At 39.1% G+C, this 24,440-nt stretch overlaps 1 protein-coding gene across 1 annotated transcript in view; it reads right to left on the bottom strand.

Moving 5' to 3' along the window:
- Positions 1-1,723: 1,723 nt before the first annotated feature.
- grm8a (glutamate receptor, metabotropic 8a) overlaps positions 1,724-24,440 on the bottom strand; it is a 304,192-nt gene continuing 281,475 nt past the window's right edge. Inside the window, exon 14 of the mRNA XM_044342702.1 lies at positions 1,724-1,815. Coding sequence (XP_044198637.1) covers positions 1,805-1,815 — 11 coding nt within the window. The 3' untranslated portion in view covers positions 1,724-1,804. The remainder of the gene's footprint in view (positions 1,816-24,440) is intronic.

Here is a 24,440-nt window from a genome sequence, read left to right on the forward strand (position 1 = left end):
GATGGAGAGAGAGACAAGTGAGGGACCAGTAAAAGAGGAGCTTGGGGCTTGAAGACACCAAAGGGAAAGGTGGAACTCTCTTTAAAGTGCAAATTGATTAGAAGGGCTAGAAGCTCAGTGTGTGTGTGTGTGTGTGTGTGCGTGTGTTGGGAGTCTATATGTGTATGTATGTGTGTGTTCAGTATTTAAGCGTCTTCATGCCTATGTCTATCAAGTGTCTATCAGTATAATCTATCTATGTATGTATCTATTATGTAGTATCTGGCTTTAAGTGTGCCCCTGCACCAGTGTGAATGCGTGTGTTCCTGCAGCAGTTTCTATATGATTGTGTCTGATTTTGCAACTCTCTGGATACAGATGTGCGTGTGCGTCTTTCAGCCTTCATGCATGAATTCATGTAAAGTCATATATGTCTATGAGTGTGCTTGCAGTGTCTGTGTGTGCATGTGTGTTGCAGACAGGAAGACGGGGTCTGGATAATGGGGAGACAGAGGGCTCTGGTCTATTGGTCTATTGGTATTCTGGCTCTCTGCCTGGCAGACAGTGAGAGAGAATCTCTGATTGTGTGACACAGGGAGGAGGAAGAAGAGAGAAGAGAAACCAGAGAGGAGCAGTTTCAGGTTCGGGGGGTTAGAGAGAAGTCGAAAGCTCGAAAGCGAGAGGGGGAGAGGAGGAGAGGCAGAGAGAGAGACACATTGTAAACTGAGAACAAAAGGCAGAGAGAGAGGTGAGAGCAGGAACAGACAGAGCCAAAAAATTCTCTCTCAGCAGGGAAGCCTGAAAGAGAGAAAAAAAGCACAGATAGAGGGGGTGGGAGAAGAAGAAAGAAAGTGGCAATAACATTTGATCCTTAACCACCTCTCTCGTCAACATAACCCCCAGGCTCTCAACATAGCTGCTGAAGCTGCTGCTGATTCCTCAAGCATGGGAGCAACTAGTTTTGTTGCCATGTAAAAAAGAAAAAAAAAAACAACAACTAATGAAGCAGATAAAGAACAATGGGCACGAGGGAGGAAGTAGCAATGTTTGTTAGGCATCATTTCTCATGGAAACGCACACACAGATACACTAGTGTGAGAATATGTCCCTGTTTTATGGAGACAGTTCCTGAGTGCAGGTTTACTCTCTGGCCTTTGTGTTCTTATTTTGCACTGTTTTCTTGAATAAAATAGAAGTTATCTGTGTTTTAAATCTCCAGAATAACACATACAAAGACACAAAGTGTGGCATATTTCAGTCACATTAACACATTGGCACATAAATGATGAAGTCACTCCTTCTTGCAAATGAAAGCACAGAAGCTACAGTAAGAGCTGCCATAGGAGGCTAAAAGTGACATATAATTAGCATGATCTTTATTCTTATACTTCCTTACATACAATTATTTCTCTGCTCCATCTGTCATTTTCTCACCACCTCTTCCTCCGCTTCCTCTGTTCTCCTCTCTATTCCCTCTCTAACTTCCATCCCTTAGCACGTGCTCCCTACTATCCTCTGATGAACCTGTGGATAGATGAACAGGACAGAGACAAAGAGACAGGGAGAGGGAGAAAGTGAGGCAGAACAGAGAGCGAACAGAGAGAGAGAGTGGTGGGGGAGGAGAGGAGAGATGTGATCACTCCTCAGAGTGCAAGACCCACTTTAAAGAATCACTCAAGAAACAGAGAGAGAGAGAGAGATGCAGTCGGTGAAAGAATTCATATTCAAAGAGGATTACCTGGTATCCTTGTCACATCCCCAGCGCCAAGTCATCCAACATAGATCCAAACCTGACAGCTATGCAGACAGAATATTGCTTTTACTGTTATAATCTCTCTGTAAAATAGAACGGGAGAAGAGCTTCAGGTATTTTCATCTTCCTTAACTCTGTCTTAACTTTCTGAAACACTGACAGAGAGTCACAAAGGCAGCGACGGAGAGATGAATGCAGACAGCACAGAACGCTGTCATTTCTATATTTAACATGAACAGTGATTGCACCACTACAATCTCTTAGGCCAGAACATTGCAAAGCCAACCTGAAATTAAGACTGAAACTGAAAAGAACAAATGTCTTGTTGACTGAACTCTTTACTCTCCAAATAACTTCTATTTGAAAACTTTTAAAGTCTAGCATTTCCATTAAGAATCCGCACACTGATAAAATCACATTAATATCACAACACACACAATACAGCATGCAGATAGTAAAATCTATTTATTCACTCGCACACATTTTTCCTTAATACTGAAAATAATTACTATGAATAGTTTTGCTATGAAAACAAAATAAACACATTAAGTTGCTCTTTTTTCAACATTTATATTTCAATCCTCTCAATATTTTTAGTTGTGAATAAACAAATAAAAGCTAATTAAATAAACATTGCAGTAATAATAATGATAATAATAACCCTGTGAATTTGGGAGGAAGGTGATTTTTTTAGTAGCAAGATGAAGAGGCAAATGATCCGAAGTATGTCGACCAGGCAAAGTACATTTCAGGTTTCTTAGTGATTCAGTTCAGTTTGGAGAGTTTCATCTTGTTTTAGTATTTATTAAGTGCTATGACATTTTCATATTGCAGACGTGTGTACATAGTGTGTGAAACCCACATCATCCTGTGTCTATATGCCTGTGTGTGTTTGTGCAAATAGGAAAACTCGACACACATCAAAGCAGATTTCGCCGTAGCCTCCTGGCCTGAGGGGCAGTACTCTAAAAGGGCAGTCGGAGTGATCTGCATCACAGTTCAAACCCAGACTCACTTTGACTGAGGGACTCGCACTAACACATACTCACAGATGTATAATGTATGCAGGAACACACACAACATTGTGCAACAACGCTTCTGCCTAGTCGGTATAATTCCTGAGATGCCCTTCTCCTCCCACGCACAGCCAATCATGGAACTGTTATTTAAGCGAGAAAGAACAGCCTTTAACACACACACACACACACACACATAAAAATGCACATGCGCCTGCTAGATAAGTAAGCTACCTTGATGCGGCCAGTATGCTGGAGTACTTGTCTGAAATCCCCCTCTCCCACACTTTTCCCAATGTCAGATTCCTCCCACAATTTCTGTCTTTCCGAAACCGAAATTCACACACACTTTGTGCAGCGATTGGCCAGGTGTGAGGAAGTGAGAAAGTAAGCAGGGTTTGTCTCAAAAGCTTTTGTCAGTTTTTATATAACGATTTCCGTTTTCATGAATGAATATAACACAGCGATTTCCTTCCAGGAGAGACTGGCTGCAAAATGTGCACCGTTATCCCCATATTTAAATGATTTCCGTGTCTCCTTCTCACTCCACCTTTGGGTGTAGTCATTTGGTACTGCACTTTTGTCTTCTGACGCGGTCACACAACAAGTTGCACCAACTAGTTCTGTTCAAGTATAAGAGAGAAATTCCACACTAAATATGGAATGTTAATTTTGCTCAAAATGCAGCACATATTGAATTTACTTCATAGCTCCATTTAGTCTTATTTTTGCCCCCCAGTTGAACTTAAAAAATAGTAAATGGTAATAATTTGAAATCTGGATTCTGAATCTAAAATATGGATTTACAATTGATTTGAATTTACCTGGAAACCAAAAACGATCACCACCAATGCAGTAGAATGCAGCAGAAGTTTGGCTCTCTGTTGAGATGCAAATTATGAATTATTAACTACGATCACTCCCATTACATCTGCTGTTAGAGCTGGTAATGATGATTGTCACACATTAAGTCTTAGACAGCCTCCATCCTGTCAGCTAATGCTAATAAACCAAAAAAAACTCATAAGTTCAATATATTTAGAGCTCGAACCTGAAGGTAACATAACCCTCCACCTTACTGGCATTAATATGGATATATCAAAACCTGTGCAAATAAAACCAAAACCATCTGCATGGCCAGATACCACTGAGGTTAAGTGACATTATGCATGTAATTTGAGCGAAACACCCCTTTAAAATGGAGTCTAGGTGCAGTATTGCCTTTTTAAAGCTGCAATTGGCAGCTGAAATTACTTCAGATGAGCTGAAAACGCTTCCAAAGCCTGAGAGCACAGTGAGCCACTGATAATGCATTGAAGAGCATCAAAAATGCATTGGTCTCAGTAGGAAAGACCCACCCGATCTTATTGCCACTAAAGTACAGTCTCTCAGTTTCTCTCCCTCTCTGCAGAACACTGGTAATACGTTACCTTTGAAGAGCAATAAATGTGAGCTGTATCGCAAATCACATGGATCCCATACTCTGCGTGTTATTTAGTTATTTATGCCTCATGGTGAAATGGCTCTCCATTCCTTCCGAGCAGCACTTATTAGTGTCACATATGGAAGATTTCTTCCCTCAGGTTGTCATGCCAATGTGGAAGTGCAGTATGAGTTTTTAAATATGTTTGACCGGAAGGGAAACAGCACTGTGTGGAGTGCGTGTCTGGGAGTAAAGGAATGTGAGAATGAGAATTTGATAATTTGTGTGAGTTCATGTGAAGTGTATTGGTCCGTGCATATTTCTGGACCCGGCATCACTGCTTATTACATTATTATACGAGTCAGGCCTCTGTGATTTACTTAAGCAGTTATGAGAGATAGAGTGTGTCCTCGTGTCCAGAATCATCTGTGTGGGTTCATACAGTACTCTTGATGCAAGTTGTGTGTTTGCACATGTGTGCCATACATGATGAAAATACACTTTGTCCACAAGCCCTCTCTGCAAGTTCCTGGGAATCTGTGCAAAGTGAGAGAGAAATCGAGGGTTAGCAGGAGAGGATGCCCAGACATGAAAGCCTGCCATAATGGAGATAATAGGCTCTGGATCGACGAGTGCAGGCCAGTAAATTAATGGGCCCTCCTTGACACAAAGTCCATTTGTTAGTTTTGAAGCGTTGTGACAGTTAATTACTGAGGGTTGGCTTCAGTGGACCACTCCACTTAGGCCGCCTCAGAGAAGAAAAACATTTCCTGGTGTGTTCGGAGGCAGAGAAGACAGCTTTAGATGCTGTGGTTTAAATGTATCAGTGTGTGTGTGTGTTGGCTTTCTTTGTAAGAGTGTGTAGGTTGCATGCTTTCATGCCTGTGTCCAACCTATAGGTGTATCCAGGCAACCATATTGCGTTCCAAAGAACTAATTATGTTTGCCAGATATGTTTTCAGGCAAATTGCAGTCTAGATTACGTTCACTGGCAATGGTTTTCTCAATCCAGGTAGTGTAACATCCTTACGCTGCACAGAAGTCAAGGTTGATGATCGGGTATCCAAAACACATGACTTTCATACTGGAGACCAGTGACTGGAGTTAGGTTCAGGGTGAGGGAAAGATCCTGGTTTCTGGTTTCCTTAATCTTAAACAAGTGCTTTCAGTTGCTTAAGCATAACCATTAAAAGGATAATCCTGCTTTAGTTGCCAGGTGTGGATCTTGTAGGGAAAACTATAATTCAGTAACATACAGTAACATCCATTAACTCAAGGTAACCTGTGTCCAGATGTTGGAATAGCCCTCCACATTTTTTTAAGTGATTCTAACAGGTCTGATGTCATGCACACTGGCAGCTGTTTCCTCTGTTAGAAAACCAACTGAGCCAATCAGAGCTTTGTGGGCTGGATTAGGTATGTGGACATCATCTTTCTATTTTGCATTTTGAATAAAAATGGCATCAAGCGTGGGTGAGATCATGTTGCTGTGAGTTGAAATAGAGAAATAATAATTCCTAACATATTCTTGTGTCAAGTTAACTGTTCCCAGCAACCACTACTGTAGCCAGCTGTCAGGTGAAAATAATAGGACAAATACACCAGTACACGTCAGTCACTACTGATTGGTTAGGGCAAAACAACACCCACCTACAGTACCAAATACAAAACAGCTCACAACAACTAAACATTAGTTGGCTACTGTCACATCGCACAATGAGTACCTTCTCCTCTGTCAGGATATTCACATCAAAGATAAACATACAGTCAGTCGGTTGCTGAAATTTGATGTTGATACATTAGATATGTCACAGAAACGCACACTATCCAAACCAAGCTATCATCTTCCTGTCTTTGTGCTCTATACACAGTATACTTTTAGTTTTATTGTAAGTCAATCATCTGTAAAATGTCACTTGAATTATCCTTAAAATTAACAACTCCAAATGCCCACATGCCATGCCAAGAAATAACCTGTGTGGTCTTTTTAAAACATGGTAAAGTCTGCACTAGTCTTAAATGTTGGCATTCCCCTCCATTAGAACTTTACTTAAAAATAAGTACAAAGTAGTATTCAGGTTGAGAAACGGTTTCTAAAGAATTCCAATTAGATGCAGTTTTTTCATTGTGACTAAAGGCACTGCAGAAGGTTATCTCTGCCTCAGCATACAGACCCAGTTTGTGTGTGTGTGTGTGTGTGTGTGTGTGTGTGTGTGTGTGTGTGTGTGTGTGTGTGTGTGTGTATGTTACACTGTGACTTTTCTGAATCTGATTTCTCAAAACTGACTGGAGTCTTTTTCGGCAGTTTCACAGTAAAGCCTGCATCTGGGCAGAAAATTAAGATAAATAAAATCATTTTTTTTACTCATTCATAAAATACATTTTTGTTGTTAAACACTAACCAGCTGAATTGGAACAGTTTAGAGTATTTTTTTTTTCTCAAGAGTGTCTCTAATAGCTGCTGAGAAAAAGGGAGAGCTCATTTACTTAACTCACCCAGTTTTTACAAAGTCACTCTGGGGATTTAAACCAACAACGTTCTGATTACAAGCCTGCTTCTATAAGCTCTAGGCTGTTGTTACCCCACTACTAAGGTATAACTCAGTAAAGCACAACCTAATAAAGACAATCATATAAAAATTATCCATTGTACTGTGCAGCTGAAATGATGGTAGAAAGCAAAACAAAACACAAAAAAGAATGTAACTCTTTTAAAATTTACACCTCAGCATTTGAGCATTGCTATTATTTTTGATATATATCTAAATTCCGAACACATATTGAAGACATCATGCACCATATGATGGTTGAGAGCCAAAAGGCACTTGAGAGAGATAGAAACATCTTATGTCTCTCACATAACAGCTTAAGCACTTCTCTTTCCAGTGCTCCTGTAATTCACACATCTTTCCATCTGCCTCCATATTTGCATTGATTTATCCTCCATCCATCCATCCACTTAAACCTACACAACATCCAAAGACTGATATACCCAAGGGTGGGTCAAATGAGCTGCACACTGTTTCAAGAAATTTTAAAAAAAGAGAAAATTTTGAAAAGTCTCTGAAGAGCTGACATGATGTAGTGATTAAAGGCATAATGTCAGCTCAGCTGCCAGTCTTTTCATTGGTAATATGGCAATTAAGGAGTCATCAGGGATTTCTTTGGACCTGTAATAAAAAGACTTGGCAGTGACCTTTACAGGGTTCAGACATGTTTGGGGGTCAAACTTACAAAGAGCCACCTAATTAATCCAACAAAGGAACAAGTTAACATTGTTTGCAGATTCACCACAAATTAAGCCCAGTCTTAATTGGTATTCTCCAGGACAGGAAGGATCCTCCTCTTCTTATTCTTCTTTTATTTCACTTGTATCTATCAGGAAGGTGCTTTCTTCTCCACAGTGATTTCCTTTTTTTTTAAGTAAAACTAATCAAAATCAAGACAGGTAGTGAATTAATTTAAGTCACATCCATGCCATACACGGAATCTGTGTGTGATGGCGATATAAAAAACAAATTTAATAAAATAACAGATCATCTTTATTCAACTTTAATGCACCGTTTATACCAGACATCATAAAATATAAGTATACAGTATAAGTATAAGAAGTATACAGTTTTAAAGGGTGGAAACCACGATGCATCATCGTTGCATGCTTTGTCAAAATCAGACTAGTTACTGTATGTCTGCAATATTTAAATTTAGAAAGCGACACTGCCAGACTTACTAAATTCTGTCAGAATCTGTGAGTTTTCATCAGATATTTTATTTTTGACAGACAGATCAGTCAGATGAGCGGGCAGATAGAGAAAGCCAATCCATAACTCAAGGGTGTTGACATATTCTGTAGCTATGCCTATAATCTGTAAACTTCAATGTAGGATCCTGTTTTGCTTTTCCTTTGCCAACAGATATACGTTCATGCACACACATTCATATACACACATGCACACACTCTTAGCCATTTGTTAAAGTGATTCATGAATAGCAGTATCGGGAACTGATGACTCGTAGCAGTCCCGATGTCATCCAAGGATCCTCCTTTTCCTTATTCACAGCTTCTCACACACACACACACACACACACACACACACACACACACACACACACACACACACACGCACACCAGCCCAACCATTCATATCCACCCCCATGTTGTCCATTTTCATTTGCAGAATTTATACCCTGCATCGTAGCTCTTGGCCTCCTGCTTTAAATCCATAAGTTGATTCACAGCTGATGCAACCCAGTATTGCTGTTGTTTTTTTCTTCCTATGATTGGTGGTTTACAGGTTTATTACTGCGGTTTGACATATCTTTCTCTGGGTCACTGGGCTTATTACTGGATATACCGTAAATCCTCGCTATGATTGACAGAGGATCATGACTGCGCTCTATAAGTCTACCTATAGCGGTATCACCAACAGCTGGTCACTGTTGTGTTGAGATGTAAATACAAAGCTGTAGTGATGTGAAAACTCTAAATCTAGTTTCTGGCTAGAGTTTATGATCAAATGCAGGGTACTGCATGGCCCTTGTGACTAAAAATGCATGAATTTGAATCTGTGGGCTAAAGGAAAATTTAAGTTCAGGAATTATCCTTATTCTCTTTTAGGGGAAATACCACTCGCAATAAAAGTATTGCTCTTCTCATCTACCTCTTGGCAAAAGAGTAAATATATATTTTTCCCAAAATGTCCAACTTTTCCTTTAAGCTGTATTCAACAAAAAGTATATCAGTAGAACAGTATGGGCAGGCCTGAAGAGCTTCACACTATGTGATCACTGAAGCAAAATCTTTGGTGTTGGAGGAGTTTAGGAAGCCGCAGGGAAGGACATTCTGCCAAATTCAATAAGGCTGCACCAGGTATACAGTTGAATGTGATGCGATAAGTTCAAATATTTTGGGATATAGGTCTTGAGGCAGAGCAAGATGAAGCTTAAGATCATCATGCAAATTGATTCAGGCCATATTGTAGTGATGTGAAAACCATACTGTTGTAAGAAGAGGGAGCTGAGCACTTTCCATCCCTCACCCTGAATCATCAGCTTTGGGTAGTGACCAAAAGAATGAGATTGTGGATTTGTCATAATATTTCTTCGTGGTGTCTGGACTCACCCCCAAGGGACAGGGTAAGAAGCTCAGACATCTGGAAGGACCTCAGAGTAGAAATGCTGCTACTTTGTATTAAAAGGAGCAAGATGAGGTGTTGCAGGCATCTGATCAGGACGCCTCCTGACACCTGGGTGTGGAGGTATTCTTGGCACGTTTAACAGGGAGGAGACCTTGGATCAGAACCAGAACACGCTGGAGGGAATTAGATATCCAATCTGGCTTGGGAATGCCTCAGGATCCCCCAGGATCTATTTTCTCCAAAGCCTAGAAATTTGGTAACATGGTTTCAATTTACTGCCCCAGCGCTACCTGTAACATTATTCAGATAGGATTTACACATTGTTATATAACAGTTTGGAGTTAAAAATCTCAATTTATGTTTGAATTTAACCGTCTAACACTTTAAAACTGTACCCCAATGACAACAGGTCATACCGTATAGTACGTTACCTAATGGGCTTCAGTTGGTTGAAGGCAATGCATAAAGGAAGTGGAGTGAGTAGAGTAGAGGTAATGAGTCAGGCAGCCCTGAGCTCCAGAGGAGGGGACCCATAAAGTCTGAGATTGATGGAGTTTTTTAATGTGCCCAGAGTCACATCTTGTTAAGGGCCCCTATAATTCCTACCAGTGCCTGTGGGATAGTATCACTTCCTCAAATCACATTTAGGTTTATAACAGTGTGAGCAGGGTCAGAAAAGAACATTATGGCTATGTTGACTCAGAAGTAGAGGCTTAAAAATGGCATCTGTTCTAGGAATTATTTAATTATTAACATGATTTAATACAAGTTGTGTGATGGCAAGTTTTGCAGCTCCAAACGAGAGAGATATTAGGAATATGATCCAACAGAAATCTCCAACGCCCGAAAATATCCATATCCACACATATGCACATTAGCAGAAGAAGCTGTGATCCTAATTCTATGTCTCTGTTTTTGTAAAGGACGCAGTGAAGGGTGCATTTTTCATAAAACAAAATGCCTAACACAGCGGGTGAAACTGAGGGTAAAAGGAGACACTACACTAAACAGAAAGTGGAGTACAAAACAAGCGATGAATAGGCACTAATCTCATACAACCTAAGGTCTTGTATTTGAATTGGGGAAAATGCACTTCATTCTCAGTGTAAGTGTGTTTGTGCTCTCTAATGCCACACACACATACAAAATAAAATGTCACTGGTAATGGTCTTTTTCAACTTCTTTCACTGTGACATTTAAAAATCTTTGGAAATGCGAGGCCTGTTCGCCCCAGGGTGGCACAGAGAACAGTGAAACCAGCCACACTATTGTTTGCAATTTTAATTGCTAATTTGATAGCGAGGGACAAGATTAGATTTGGGTTTTAAATTTTCAAAGGAAAGGAAAATCGGTTGGTGCTTGTTTTCCCCAGCAAGGAATTCAGCCATGCTACATTGTCGGTGGCTTCTAAACAGCACTGACTGTGGCACAACAGTAAATGACTCAGCAGAACAGAGAGAATCCTGGGAGAGAAGGATATCAAGAAAGGAGAAAACTTCCATCTTTTTTTCCCCACATTTGAGTCAATATGAGTGAGAAAGGGCAAAAGAGAGAATGAGAGTGAACAAGAGAGCAAGAATGCAACTGAAATAAAATTCTCACTCGTCTTATTTCCAACACTTCCAAAAGGATTCTGGAGTTTCAACATGAAAGAACATGCATCAAAGTTTTCCGGCAGACTTTGGTCATCTTTGTTCTCCCCGCGAGGCTCTGGACTTTTGTCTCTGCCTCCCTGTGAGTCAGCAGAGCCAACTAAGCACCAACCATGCACAGACTCCAACAGGACTGCAGGGGAAGGATGAAAATGGTTTTAACAAAACGCTTTCAAACACAGCCGGTCATCTCTTTCCCTGTGTCTGCTCATGAGTTGAGCAGAGCCTCAGTCTTTAAAATAATGAGTGTGAGAAGGGGGAATAGGCCATCCAAAATGAGGAGAAAAGGGGTGAAATGCCAAACCAAGAAAAAGAAGCAATAATATTGTGTATGGAATCATTTCAACAAATGACACTTCATTTTTAAAATGATCTAACATTTTAGGCTCATTTTCCACTTAAAACACCTTAAAATAATAGTAAAGACAGCATAACAAAGCCAGTATTAAAAATACATATATATATCTGTCACAGCAGGAAACATGAAACATGCGTGCAGGCCACACAACATGATCAGACTCTGATTTCTCAATAATGGAAATATCAGTAATTAGAAAGGTTTCTTAACAAACTGTAATGAACAGGTTGTTTTCCAAATCTTATCTAAAAATAATAATTCAAAATGTTCCATCTGGTAAGACCCAACTGAATTTTTCACCACAATCTGAAATCCTTTGAAGTAATCTAATTTTGTGAGGAGCTGTATTGGCAGGCAGATTAAGATAATAAACTTGTCATTTCTGGTTTCCAGATAAGCACCCACATTGCATGAAACATGAAGTAAAGCTCACAGGGAGCATGATGAATGTGGATATTGTTTTTCCTTTCTGACGTTTGCACAAATGTTCATTAATTCTGAGTTATTCTTTATTGTTGCTTAATTAAGCACTTGACAGTATCTGGGATATTCATGCTACTTCTGTAACCCTGTCAGGTACAAGATCAATTATAATGATTATCTGTGTGGTTAGACCCTGATAAATATGTTCTTTCAGTTTTAGCACCAGCTAGTAGGGTGTAGTAGAAGTTTTTTTTTTCACTTGAAGGGAACATAACATACTTCTTCTGCTTTCTTGTCATTTATATACTGTTATAATGTTGGATGTCTATGTTAAACATAGTCAAAGCTCCAAAACATGACATCAGATCAGATGTCAGCGCGAACATGTACGGATGTATTTGAGAAGTTGACATTTTGAGTAAAGAATGAGAAAAAGAAGTGAAGGGGCAACTGTTTGTTATTGTGCTGTTGTTTTAATTTTAAAGGGACTGCAGACGAAAATTAACTTTAAGCTAACTCTGGTGCAGTACATCAAATGTTAACATTTATGTTTAACACTGTACGTGGTCCCAATAAATACAATACAACAACAACTCTGGAAGCTGGCTAGTTAAGAACAAGAAGAGGGCTCATCAGGAAGGGGGGCTTAAAGAGACAGGAGCTAAAACAGCCTGTTTCAGACAGAGGCTGAACTGAGAGGCTGCATAAAGGGTCAGTATAAGATAAATAAGGACTTTTTAAAAACTGTAAATCATGCAAAGATATTCCAGCAGAGCCCCAGAATATAAATTTAGACCTGGAAATGTGCTTGATATGATATGATATATGAAATGTGCTGCACTAGTTAACACTTTTATGTTAACAATGGGTCAACTGACAACATGTAATGTGAGAGTTAATTTATTTGATTATCACCCAACTCTCCAGCTCTCCTCATCTCTACAGAGCTCATCGTTTTTTACTGCCTGCATCTCGACTGTTTTGGTTTACTCTCACTTCCTATAAAGCTGATATGGCTAACAAGAGGGAAAAGGGTGAGGAGAGACAGAGAGAGAGAGAGAGAGGCTCACAGATTTGTTTTTATACAAAATTAGCTGGGCCCAATACAGATCTGGCCCAGTCAACTGTGCAGAAGGAAACACAGCCCAGACTGGCAGAACAGGCACAAAGCTACTGTTCAACATCCAGAGCAACAATGCCTCTGAAGCATTTTTCCTGGATCACTGGCGCTTTATGAATAGCTAGGCATGGAAGAAGAACCTGAATTATTATAAGCATAGAGAGAACGAGGCTGAGAGAATGAGGGAAGACACAGAGGCAGGTGGAAATACAGGGTAAGACTGAAGAAAGATGTTGATAAAAACAGAATGATAAAGTCAGAGTGGGCGAGGTGCATTCATCAAGAGTGGGAAAAAACTGAGAGAGAGCAAGAGATTCGTTTTGAGGGAGGATTACTGAGCCATTCAATGTAGATCCTGACCTTACAGCTAGGCAGGCGGAGAATATTGCTTTGACTAAGAAAAGTATAATCTGGTCATGAACACATATACAGTGGCAGCAACACAACAGGAAACATTGATTTTTTTTTTTTACCTTGCTTTGAAAACTAGAGACACAGACAAGAAGACAGACAAAAGAGCAAGAGAGGTTAAAAGAAAACCAGGAAGGCAGATAGACAGTCGGGCAGGAAGAAACACAGCCGATGGCAGATAGAAAATGCACTAGACAAGAAATGTAACCGAGTAACACAAAGAAAAGAAAAAAAACATGATCTATTTAGTGCTGATGCAAACACTTACTCCAATAAGTCCTCTGTCATCGATTTCACAGCCAGAGACAATTTGTGTTCAATACGCAAGTTATTCAGCACGACCATTCACTGTGACCATCCCAGCAAGGGTGAATCAAACAAAGTTAAAAATCACATGCATCTCATTTAATTTCGCCAAACCGACCCCCTCAACAGGAATTTGTGTCAAGGAAAGTTAAAGGTTGGAAAGATCAAGGAATGAATCAATGAAGAAGAGAAGAGAAAGCAGAGCTCTGATGAGAAGAATGGCTCCTACCCAAGTTGAATCACTAGTCATTTATTCCAGGGTCAACCGATGACTGTTTCAAGTGATATTCAACATTTATGATGTATATGTAACGCTTTTATGACAGTTTTCAGGTGCATATGTGATTCATTCTACCCTTAACAATTTGTGTGTCAAACAGGCGCAAAAGGCAGATATTGCAGTGAAATTGCCTCCCTCCTTACTGTATATGCATTTAAAGGTGAATCACACAAACCCCTAACCATTCTCTTAACAAGGTTTCATCATAAATTACATTGGATTTACTAAAGTTCACTCAATTTGCAGCAGCCAGGTTTCCATGGAAAAATCTCAGACTGCAGAGCAGGTGTTAGTAGGGTGAGTGTTGTAAAAATGAGGTGCAAAAATGTAGAAAGCTGAACTGCATTTGTTCACTCAAAATAAATTTAAAAAGAATAGAATGAATGAATAAATGAACAATGTGACTATTTTGTAGCAGCAAACAGAGGGTGCGGAGTTTTGATTATTTGCTCAGTCACTTGAATTTGAACGTGGTGTTCAATGTGCTGTGAAATCACCATAGGATAGCAACGGCACTAAGATGTTTACAGTGTGCATTTGGCATTTACCTGAGTACTCTCGTGAGACATCGGCTGTGTCAATACCACATACAGAACACCCTCCACCTGCTCTCTCCATCTCTCCATGCAGTCTCTATGTAATGATTCTAATTGCATTACAATATAATATAATTTTGTTGAAATATTGGTCTATAGCATATTTTATTCTTAGGTGGAGCTGCAGGCTGTGGAAATGTTTTGGAGTTAGGATCACTATTATCATTTCTTTTCCGAACTTGGGGATTTCAGATAAAATCCCAACACTGAGGTGCACCTGCTGAGCTCAAGTCAAGAGTTGATTACATAATGAGGTGCTGTCTTTGTAAATCAGCAAATTTAAGTCAAGTCAGTTTTATTTATATAGCGCCAAATCACAACAAAAGTTATCTTATGATACTTTTGATATAGAGCAGGTCAAGACCATACTTTTTAATTTACATAGACCCAACATTCCCTCATGAGCAAGCACTTGGCGACAGTGGCAAGGGAAAAACTCCCCTTTAATGGGAAGAATCCTCAAACAGAACCAGGCTCTAAGTGGGTAGCCATCTGCCTTGACCGGCTAGGTTGAGAGAGAGAGAGAGAGAAAGAGGGGGAGAAGGGAGAGATAGACAGAGTGAGAGATACAGAGATGCATAGCAATATACAACAATAACAACAATAATAACAATAACAACTATAATAAAAATAGAAATATGACTATATGTCCTCAACCACAATCCATAGAAACCTGCGAGACAAGAAAGCACAAAAACTCCGGGGAAGAAGCTAAGTTAGTAACATGCATTAATGGGACATGAATGTGTACAGATGGGGAGGGGGAGGATGAGAGAGAAGCTCAGTGTATCATGGGAAGTCCCCCGGCAGTCTAGGATTATACTGATTACTAATACCAGGAAATTTCAGTAAACTTGCAAATTTACTGATTAAGGAAATTTCAGTAAATTTGCACATGGATCAGAGAAAATATTTCCCTGCATGTTCATGTTAATAAATCAAATTTTTTATTTCCTGTCTGCATGCATGAGAAAAGAAAAAAACAAAGAAAGAGGAAAAACACAGGCAGACAGGAGAGGTAAAAGGTTATATGTGACATTCTACAGAAAACTGACAAGTAGAGAGACTATATATATGGAAGAAAGACAAAAAGTTAGTCAGAGAGACAGAGACATACTGGGAATGACTAAGAATGAAGCCAGACACTGAAAAAGAAGATGGGTTGAAAGCGAGGAGATGAGAAAAGAAAAACACAACAGTGGCAGAGAGAGAATGAAAGAGTGAGATATATAGAAAAGAAAAAAAAAAACAGAAATAAAATGACAGAGTATGTCAGTGAGGGACTTAAAGAGTGAGGAGAATCCTGACTACATGTGACATCAGCCTCAGTGGCTTCAGTTTCAAGACCTGTAGTTGTTACCCTTCAGAGGACCCCTCAGCAGTGCAATATCTGCTCTCTAGCACAGTCTTTTACTCATGAGCAAACTCCATCGATACAATTTTTGAAGTCTTTGATGTGTGGCATAAATGAAGTGCCCAATTTATGTTTACCTCTGTGTCTATGCATTTAAAAAAAACAAATAGTGGAACATCAGCATGAAATGGTAAATGGACTACATTTATATAGCATCTTTCTAGTCTTCCAACCACTCAAAGCACTTTACAGTACATGTCAACATTCATCCATTCACATACACATTCATAGACTGATGGCAGAGACTTCCATGCAAGGTGCCAACCTGCTCATCAGGATCTAATCTAATGCACATTCACATACACAAACACATTCACACACCGCAGCCATCAGGAGCAATTGATGGTTCAGTATCTTGCCCAAGGACACTTCGACATGCAGACTGGAGGAGCCAGGGATTGAACCACTGATCTCCTGATTAGTGGACGACCCGCTCTGCCTCCCGAGACACAGCAGCCCCAAAGACATAACTATGTTGCAATAAATATCTCAAAAAGAGTCATACATTTATGAGTGACTAGTGATGGGTTGTATTTTCTCAGCAGTAATTATTTTGAAGTTCATTTCCTTTAGTAAAAACTGTCTCCTGGAGGCTCAAAATAGTGTGCAGATACTGTAAGAGTTCCACTGTTTCAACAGTGTTGCTCAATTTCATTTTCTTCCTTTTAATGCCTGTTAAGGAGCTACCAAAGGTGAGCCAAATATATTTTACTAGCTCAAAAGAACTATAAAATTCATAGATCAACAATGCTTTCTTACTGCCTCTACTTCATCATTGGTTTTAAGTAATGGAAAAGGGTTTCTTGCAATCGTGTTCAGTCTTGTTCTATCACCTGTGCAATATGCAGGTAAGGAACATTGTTTGGCAGAAAGAGAAATGTGTAAACTACTGTATATTACCTTGATGTAAATAACTCTCCTGTGAAATGTAATATATGCATCTGTGTCTATATTACTGTGGAGGCAACAGGTAATTTCCAGATCCTCCTGTCCTTTGATATAATGCAGTGCATGAGAGTAAAGTCTGGAGGCGAATATGTTTTGCCTCACAGAAAAAAAAAAAGCTAAATAAAAACTTCCAAGATCAATGTGGTTCATAAAAAACTGAATGAGTTAGTGTTGTTAATTGATGCATGTGGTTCTCTCTGTTGTCAAGCACTATTCCTCAAATTGCAGTATTTTCCACTTTCTCCTCCACATCTTACTGTCTGTCTTTCTCTACCCTTCCTCCGTCTTTCTAACACTGCTGTCCTGTTTGTCCCTCATCCTCATAAAAAAATCATCTTTTCCTTTTTCCTCATTATTCTCATCTCTTCCTTATTCTTAATCCCTTCCGTCACTACTTTCCTACCCTTACTATTCCCTATTTCTACCTCTTCACTTCCTCTTGTTCTTCATTTACATCTAAAGCCTCCACCTGACTTCCTTCTCCTTAATCCTTAGGTTTTGTCTTTTTCTCCTTTTCTCCCCCCTCCTCCTGGCCCACCTTTCGTTTCTCTCACTTGTTGTCTCTGACACTTGTTGACGGCACATTTCCTTCGAGAAATCCCACTGCCACTTTAAGTGCCTTTCCATTACACTGAAAACTCAGGGGAACTTCGTGAGATCAACGCTTTAGGGGCTGAGGGAGCAAGGTGACAACTAGGCACACTCATGAAGTGCATCTTCAAAATTCATAGTTTTTTAAAAGAATATTCAGATTGATTTCCTACATTTCAGGCAGCCAATGGTTTCCATTTATTCATCATTTTTGGCAAAGAAAATCAACTCGTAGAAACTTGAGATCTCCTAAAAACAGATATTTTGCATCAAAGCAATTTTGTCATGGCTTGATAATGCAGTTGTAAGCAGCTCTTCATGGTGTGTAAGTACTGTGATATAAGGAAAGCAGCGGGTGTGAAGTGAAATACAAAATGTGATGGCCAACACAGCCTGCCATTTTCTCTGAAATTATGTCTTTTTTTTGCATGAAGCATGAATAAGCTTTAAGCCATCTTCCCCTCCTCTTCGCTACTTTGTTCTCCTCCTCCTCCTCTAGACTTTCCTGCCTGGTTAAAAGTACACTGTTTCCATAGAGACATAGTTACTGCCTGACAACTTGTGGTCAGCTGAAGTCTTGGCACAAATAAATGTAATAGGGAAAGAAATACCAGGGAAAAGTCAAATATATGGAGCATCAATTTTTAGGCTTTAAAGACTAAGTCTTAAAGTCTGAAGGGGTCCCATGTCAAAAGTTTGGAGGCACTTTCCCATTCACCAGTCTATGCTTTTTTACTTGTATTTAACAGGAATAACATTTGTTTTCCATCTCTGCTTCGGACACACCTCCCAATAGGAATCGAACGAACCATGTGAAAATCTCTGTTTGAGATTTGGAGGGTGTGCCTCTGTGGTCCACCATCACCTATAATACCCTTCTCTGTGTAGGTTGGCAGAGATGTTTATGTGTATCTTCAGAGAAGCATAATTTCAGTTTAAGGAGGTAGGAGAAATGGCCATTTAAAAATTGAAAGTTTGGGTCATTGATGGTGCTATGAGATAGGTCACAGGGTTGTATTGATTGGGTTAGATACTGTATCAGATATCAAAGAGCAGAAACGGAACAGACAGCAAGAGAGATAGAGACGAATATGATAAATGACCAAAGATGATGAATGAGTAAAGACTGAGTAAACAGTTGATGACATGACACAAACTTGAACTTGAAGTTTCACTGGGGAATAATCCACGTTCAACTGCTGTTCTGGTGCCAGAAGAGACTGGCTGGCAATCAGCAGTTTATAGCCACTGCCAATGGACTGCACTTATATACTGCTGTCCTACCGTAACAGACAAAGTACTTTACAATTTACAGTTAGGGGATGAACCATTCTACCTCCTGAGCCACAGACACCTCTCTCACTCACACACACAAACACACAGACACACTGCACAAACGCACATGCAGCTTAAAAGCCAGACACAGGCCTGGTTAAATGTCTCACAGCACTGTTGGTAAAATGGCTTCAACTGCAATTGAATCCAGTTGACATCTCCCTTTATCTATCAGCTTTCCCCACTATTTCATCAGTAGTCTCGGTCACTGCCGCCTCACACCTACACAAGGGAGTTGGCACATGAATGTGTGTGTGTACTGACACATATACTGGACCCTGGGAGAGAGCATGAATGCACTACAACCTCACTTCAAGCACACACATGCAATCTGCGGCCGCATACACACATAAATACTCACAAAGAGCCTGATTCAGGCCTTGACTTAAGTGCCGTGCATGCACTTGAGTGCATTGCTTGAATGGTATGCGTCAAGCAATGATGCAGTACCTGACTTGGAAACGTGTCCTTCACAAGCCTTCTCTGCTGCATGAAAATGCACTCCTATCCATTTCCAAAAAGAGAAAACAAACTTTTACATACTAATATTTGCAAAGATTGGAAATGAGTTATGGATTTGTTAAAGTTTACCTTGCAACAAGTATCAAATTGGATAAATCTTGTAAGGGGCATTTCACTTCAATCCCCAAAACACATTTATCACTTATCCCTGTTGGTGTTTTATGCAAATAGTTCTGGTTTTATGTTATGTAAGAACTGGAGATATCATCCTCTGAAACTCTGTGTATAAGTAAGTGTAACTAGGACTGTTTCTTTAATGTCTTGGTATATCTTATTGAGTGTCATTTTTGAATACTTAAAGAAACCACAAGTAAAATTCCATTTATCTCCATTGTATTGGGTTGGTGGCAGAAAATGAATGCCTGAAAGCCTCAGAACAAACTCAGACCTGAGCTGTATGCATAACTACTGTGTCACTTTTTCTTTGTTCCTCTTTATTTGTGGCTGAATGACACTAAATAAAACAATCATATCAGTTATAATGATGTTGAGGCTGTTCAATATTTAAGGCATCATAAAACGAGATGGCACAGGGAGGATGTTGAGTGAGTACCAGGAAATTAAATGTTAATGGATAGGGCTTGAATCATTGATGTGGGCTGTCTTTTGAGGATAATTTACAGTAGATTACTGCGCTAACGTTGCACTGATGTGACTTCAGGTAATGTGTCCTCTTCATCATGACACTGGGTGTCAGCAAGACAGTGTTTCAGTTGTGGGAATACAGTACTTCTGGTCTCTGTGTGGCCTGATGACAAGTACTGATGTTAAAGTCAACAAGAGGACAGAGAGGGGAGGACGTGTCAATGTGTTAAATGTGTTTTGCATGTTGTTACTTACTTTTGGATGTTTGGCTTTCACTATACAGAATGATGTATGTGCAGAGATTGGCGCTAGAGGACAGTTGGCAAATTCATCTGCTGAAAGTGGAAAATTTCTCTGTGCTCACCTTAAATCTGAGTTTAAGATGTGCACTTATAAGCATGATTTGTGGAGCAAATTGTGGTCCAGTATGCAACTTAGGCCCCATTTACACCTGGTATTAACATGTGATCTGTATCTGAATACATTGTAATGACATCTGATTTATGGGTCTTTGCATTTACACCTGGTAATGAAATGTGTTCTTGTCTTCTCAATTGTGCCCGCATTGTTATCGGATCTCAATATGTAAATTAGCTAGGCGGAGCTGGTGGACTTGTTAACAAATACCAGGAATCCCAAATTGAGGAAACTAAAGGACGTCATTAATTTCTAAACCAATTTTTGTGAGGGAGGACTTATAGCTACTGCTACTACTTGAAACTTTGCGGGGCTTGCTTTAGCTGACAGGGAGAGGTGGAGGTGGTTGACCTTCATCTTACTGGGCTGATTTTTTTCTTATGAAAGTGGTCATGCTGTGTGGATTGCATTTACACCTGAATGAGATCCAATCACAATGCAAACCCAAACACCTTCACATGTGGTCTGGCTGATCCGATCACAATGCGTTCCAAGTGCATTTACACCTTGAATTAACATGCGTTTTTTGTTTTTGTTTTTTTTAAATCTCTTTTCATATTCATAGATTCTGGATTTTTCAATGAAGGAGAAGGAGTGGATGTCATTTTAATAGTTTTAACAAGGTAATTGAACTCCGCATCAGACAAAATGTATTATTCAAAGATTGTTTTCTTATGTCTTAAAACATATCTGAACGGGATCTTTAAAGACACAATATACAAGTATTTTGTATAATTGAAGGATCTGAATGATGTATATACCCATTCTTTCAACCATCCGTTTGAACAAACCTTATTACACAATACTTGTGACCTGCATATGACTTTGCCCCACTTGAGCTTATTCTCAGATCTTAAATACATCAAATGTGTGTTAAGATTCTTTAGATCCTTGTAATACGTCTCTATGTTTAACACTGGCTTGAGGACTGGAGTGTCTGTCCTTATAATATGTTTCTAATGACACCCTGTTCCCCTTTACACCAATCAGTGACCTTATGTGACTAGCCCAAACACCATCAATGTCACTGTTTGCTATGAACGGGAGAGAGCCAGATACATTTGCAAATTCACAGTGTTTTCTTATTTGAAATTCAAATGTGAGACTGTGTGCAGATGAACAAGTATAACTCTATTTCTGACCCCTCCTTATGTACACACATTGTTTTAAAGTTTGGTCATGTTTTAAATCTACCAAGACATTTTTTTTTGGCCCAGAATCTTAATAGTATTGTAAATCACACTAAATGCACTGTACACTTCATTATTTGTATATGCATCACTTAGCAACGAATGCAATATCTAGTGTACAGGAAACTTACATAATTGAGTCCAGCTATTCTTATTACTGGCAGGTGTTTTAAATTAAGCTTTAATTAGATTTTTAGAGGATTGAGAAAGTATTGTACAGATGCTTGTCCCAAAACAGTTAATGCATGTAGAGTAGCATTTCTACTTGTGTAGAAACATACATAGGAAAGTCTGGATATGATTAACTTTTGGGTTTAATATAAATAAAGATAGGAAATGACACTACTGTGACCTTAAAAACCCTCCCAGCAAGCCAAAACAGCAAGTCTAAAAGTAAATATTCACCAAAAACAAATTTCTGAATGAATGTGTATATCATCCCCGATACACAGGGCTATTCATACAGTCGATGCCCACAGTATGTTCCTGGTGACTCCAACCCTCGTGCCATAATTTGATTACTAAACAAATGCAGCTCAGTATCCCCAGTGACAGTGTCTAAGGTGTCTTAAGTAACCATGGGGTTACTCCATGGTTACGTTACCTAATTCGTTACCATTCAGTAAATGTTCAGCACAGTCAGAACAGTTAGACCCAGCAGTCTCCATTAGGTTGAGCAAGTTCAAAGTTGTGAAAACAACAGGGGTGTTTCGAATACACCCCTGTTTTCACAGGTAGTTTGTTAGTCTGTCCATCCCGCCGCAGGAAATAATGGATTACTACTGGAAAGCTGTTGATGTAGAACTTTTCTCCTTATGAAAATAACATGGAGATTATTCAACCAATGACAATTTAGTCGGACGAGAGCATATCGACTATCTGATCGACCAGTCGACCAGCAGACTACAGCCCTAAATATTTGAAACTGAAGTTAAACTCTAAGCTAATTTGGTTCAAAGCTGTTGTGTTATTCTTGTTTGGGTTTTATTCCATCCATCCAGCATTGTTACAACATCACATGTTATGAGGTAGAAGGGCCTGCATACACTCAGCATCAACAGAGATCTGAGATGGCCGGTGAGTGATTGAGTAAACCAACAAATGGTAATTTATATGTACAGAGTGTTATGAAAGCACTGGAGGTGACCAATGGGGCATGACAGTACTGAGATGTGAATGATGATGAGGTCACTCCTCTTGTTTGCAGTAGTGAGCATACATGTCTGCATGCACAGAAGCAGTTTTGGTGATCTGAAGGAAATGTACAGTGTCCCAAATGGAGTATAGAGCACTTGAAATATTACTATTCAATATATTTTAAGGGCACACAATGCTCCTTCACATATACATATATATATATATATATATATATATAAAGTTTATTTATTATTGTTGACTAATTATTTCAAATGTTTATCCATTACTTTCAGCTAATTCCCAGCTAATCCCAGATGGCAAAAGGTGTTGAATCAATACTATGTTATGGTCAGAAAGGTTGCTATACAGCTGAAATTGAAAAATGTACTTTGAATCAACATTTTTACAGCAGTCACAGTTTATATGTTGAAAAAAATGCCACTGAATCAACACTGAGAATTATGTTTTCAAAATATATATATTAAATCAAATGGGGACTGGGGAACAACCACTTTAGGGAGGTAGGTAGGCTTGACTCTCCCCCTTCTTTGCCATTTCCCTTGAAATGGTGGCATTTGAAATGATTCACATAGAAATCATGTTTATTTGGAAAGCTTCAGGAGGCTTGCACAGCTTGTCCTGATATAATGTGTTTTGCACAGGCCCTCCTTTACCTGAATCCCTAAAACAGAGCTGGTGGGTGCAAAGTTAACATGACACATAGAGTCAAATTGGCTGCATTTATTTTTGCCATGTGTGACATCTTACTTGATCTTTTGAGTCTGTGTCGGTTTGTGTACCTGAAATATAAAGTAATAGTTACGGAAAGACAGCTTTACTTGGTATCCCTTTAATTAAAATGGTTTGCCAATCAGCAGTAATCATGGAAACTATTTCAATACACAAAGACTAGTATGGTTTCCCTTTTTTCTATTGTCACAATGTACCATAAAGTATTGTCATTGTAGTACCCTTCAGTTTTTCTGTTTGTGTGTGTTTTGTGTAGTATGAAAACATTAAAGATACTCTCCAGACATGTTTTAAAACATATAAAATATCCTGCCTTGAAAAATAATTTGTGTCTGATATGGTTTGAAGTTAATTTATATTGTTAGAAATTATTTAATTTACTTCTACTCCCTCATTAAAAAATCCAGAATCTATGAATATGCAAAATATTTTTTCATTAAAAAAAAGTTGAACTGCTGGACACAAGATCTCTTCTACTTCACTGAAAAGTCCATTCTCAGTGTCCATTCTCCACATTACACTTACTTAAGTTGCATACTGGACCACGATTAGCCTCCAAACTTGTTCTGATGTCACAAACCCTGCTCGTAGGTACACCTCTTAAACTCAGATTTTCAGTGAGCACAGAGAAACTTTCCACCTTCAACAGATGAATGTGAAAACAGCCTTCTAGCAAACTCTGCACATACATCATTCTGCACAGTGAAGTTTAAACATCCAACTGTAGGAACAAGAAGAAAAACATATTTTTGAGTAGAGTGGGACTTAAATTTAAAAGGAGAAAAATAATATGTTTTTCTCAGTTACTAAGTGACTAACACACTGACCCTGGTCTGTCTGTCATCCAACCACACTGTACTTGACTACCATTAGTTAATCATTAATCTGTTGCCATCTCTGTTTTTACTTTGTACACATGTACAAAAAAAAGGCTTGAGCTTACAGTAAATCACACATTTATACAAGATATAAAAGGTGAAATATCTTAACCCTGAAACAAATTTGACAAACTGAGAAAAACTCTGCCTCTGACATCAGCAGGTAAGACACCTTTTAAACTCACATGCTAAAAGAAATAATGTAATTCATTAGCAGT

Source organism: Thunnus albacares, chromosome 23, assembly GCF_914725855.1.
Source record: "Thunnus albacares chromosome 23, fThuAlb1.1, whole genome shotgun sequence".
Lineage (NCBI taxonomy): Eukaryota > Metazoa > Chordata > Actinopteri > Scombriformes > Scombridae > Thunnus > Thunnus albacares.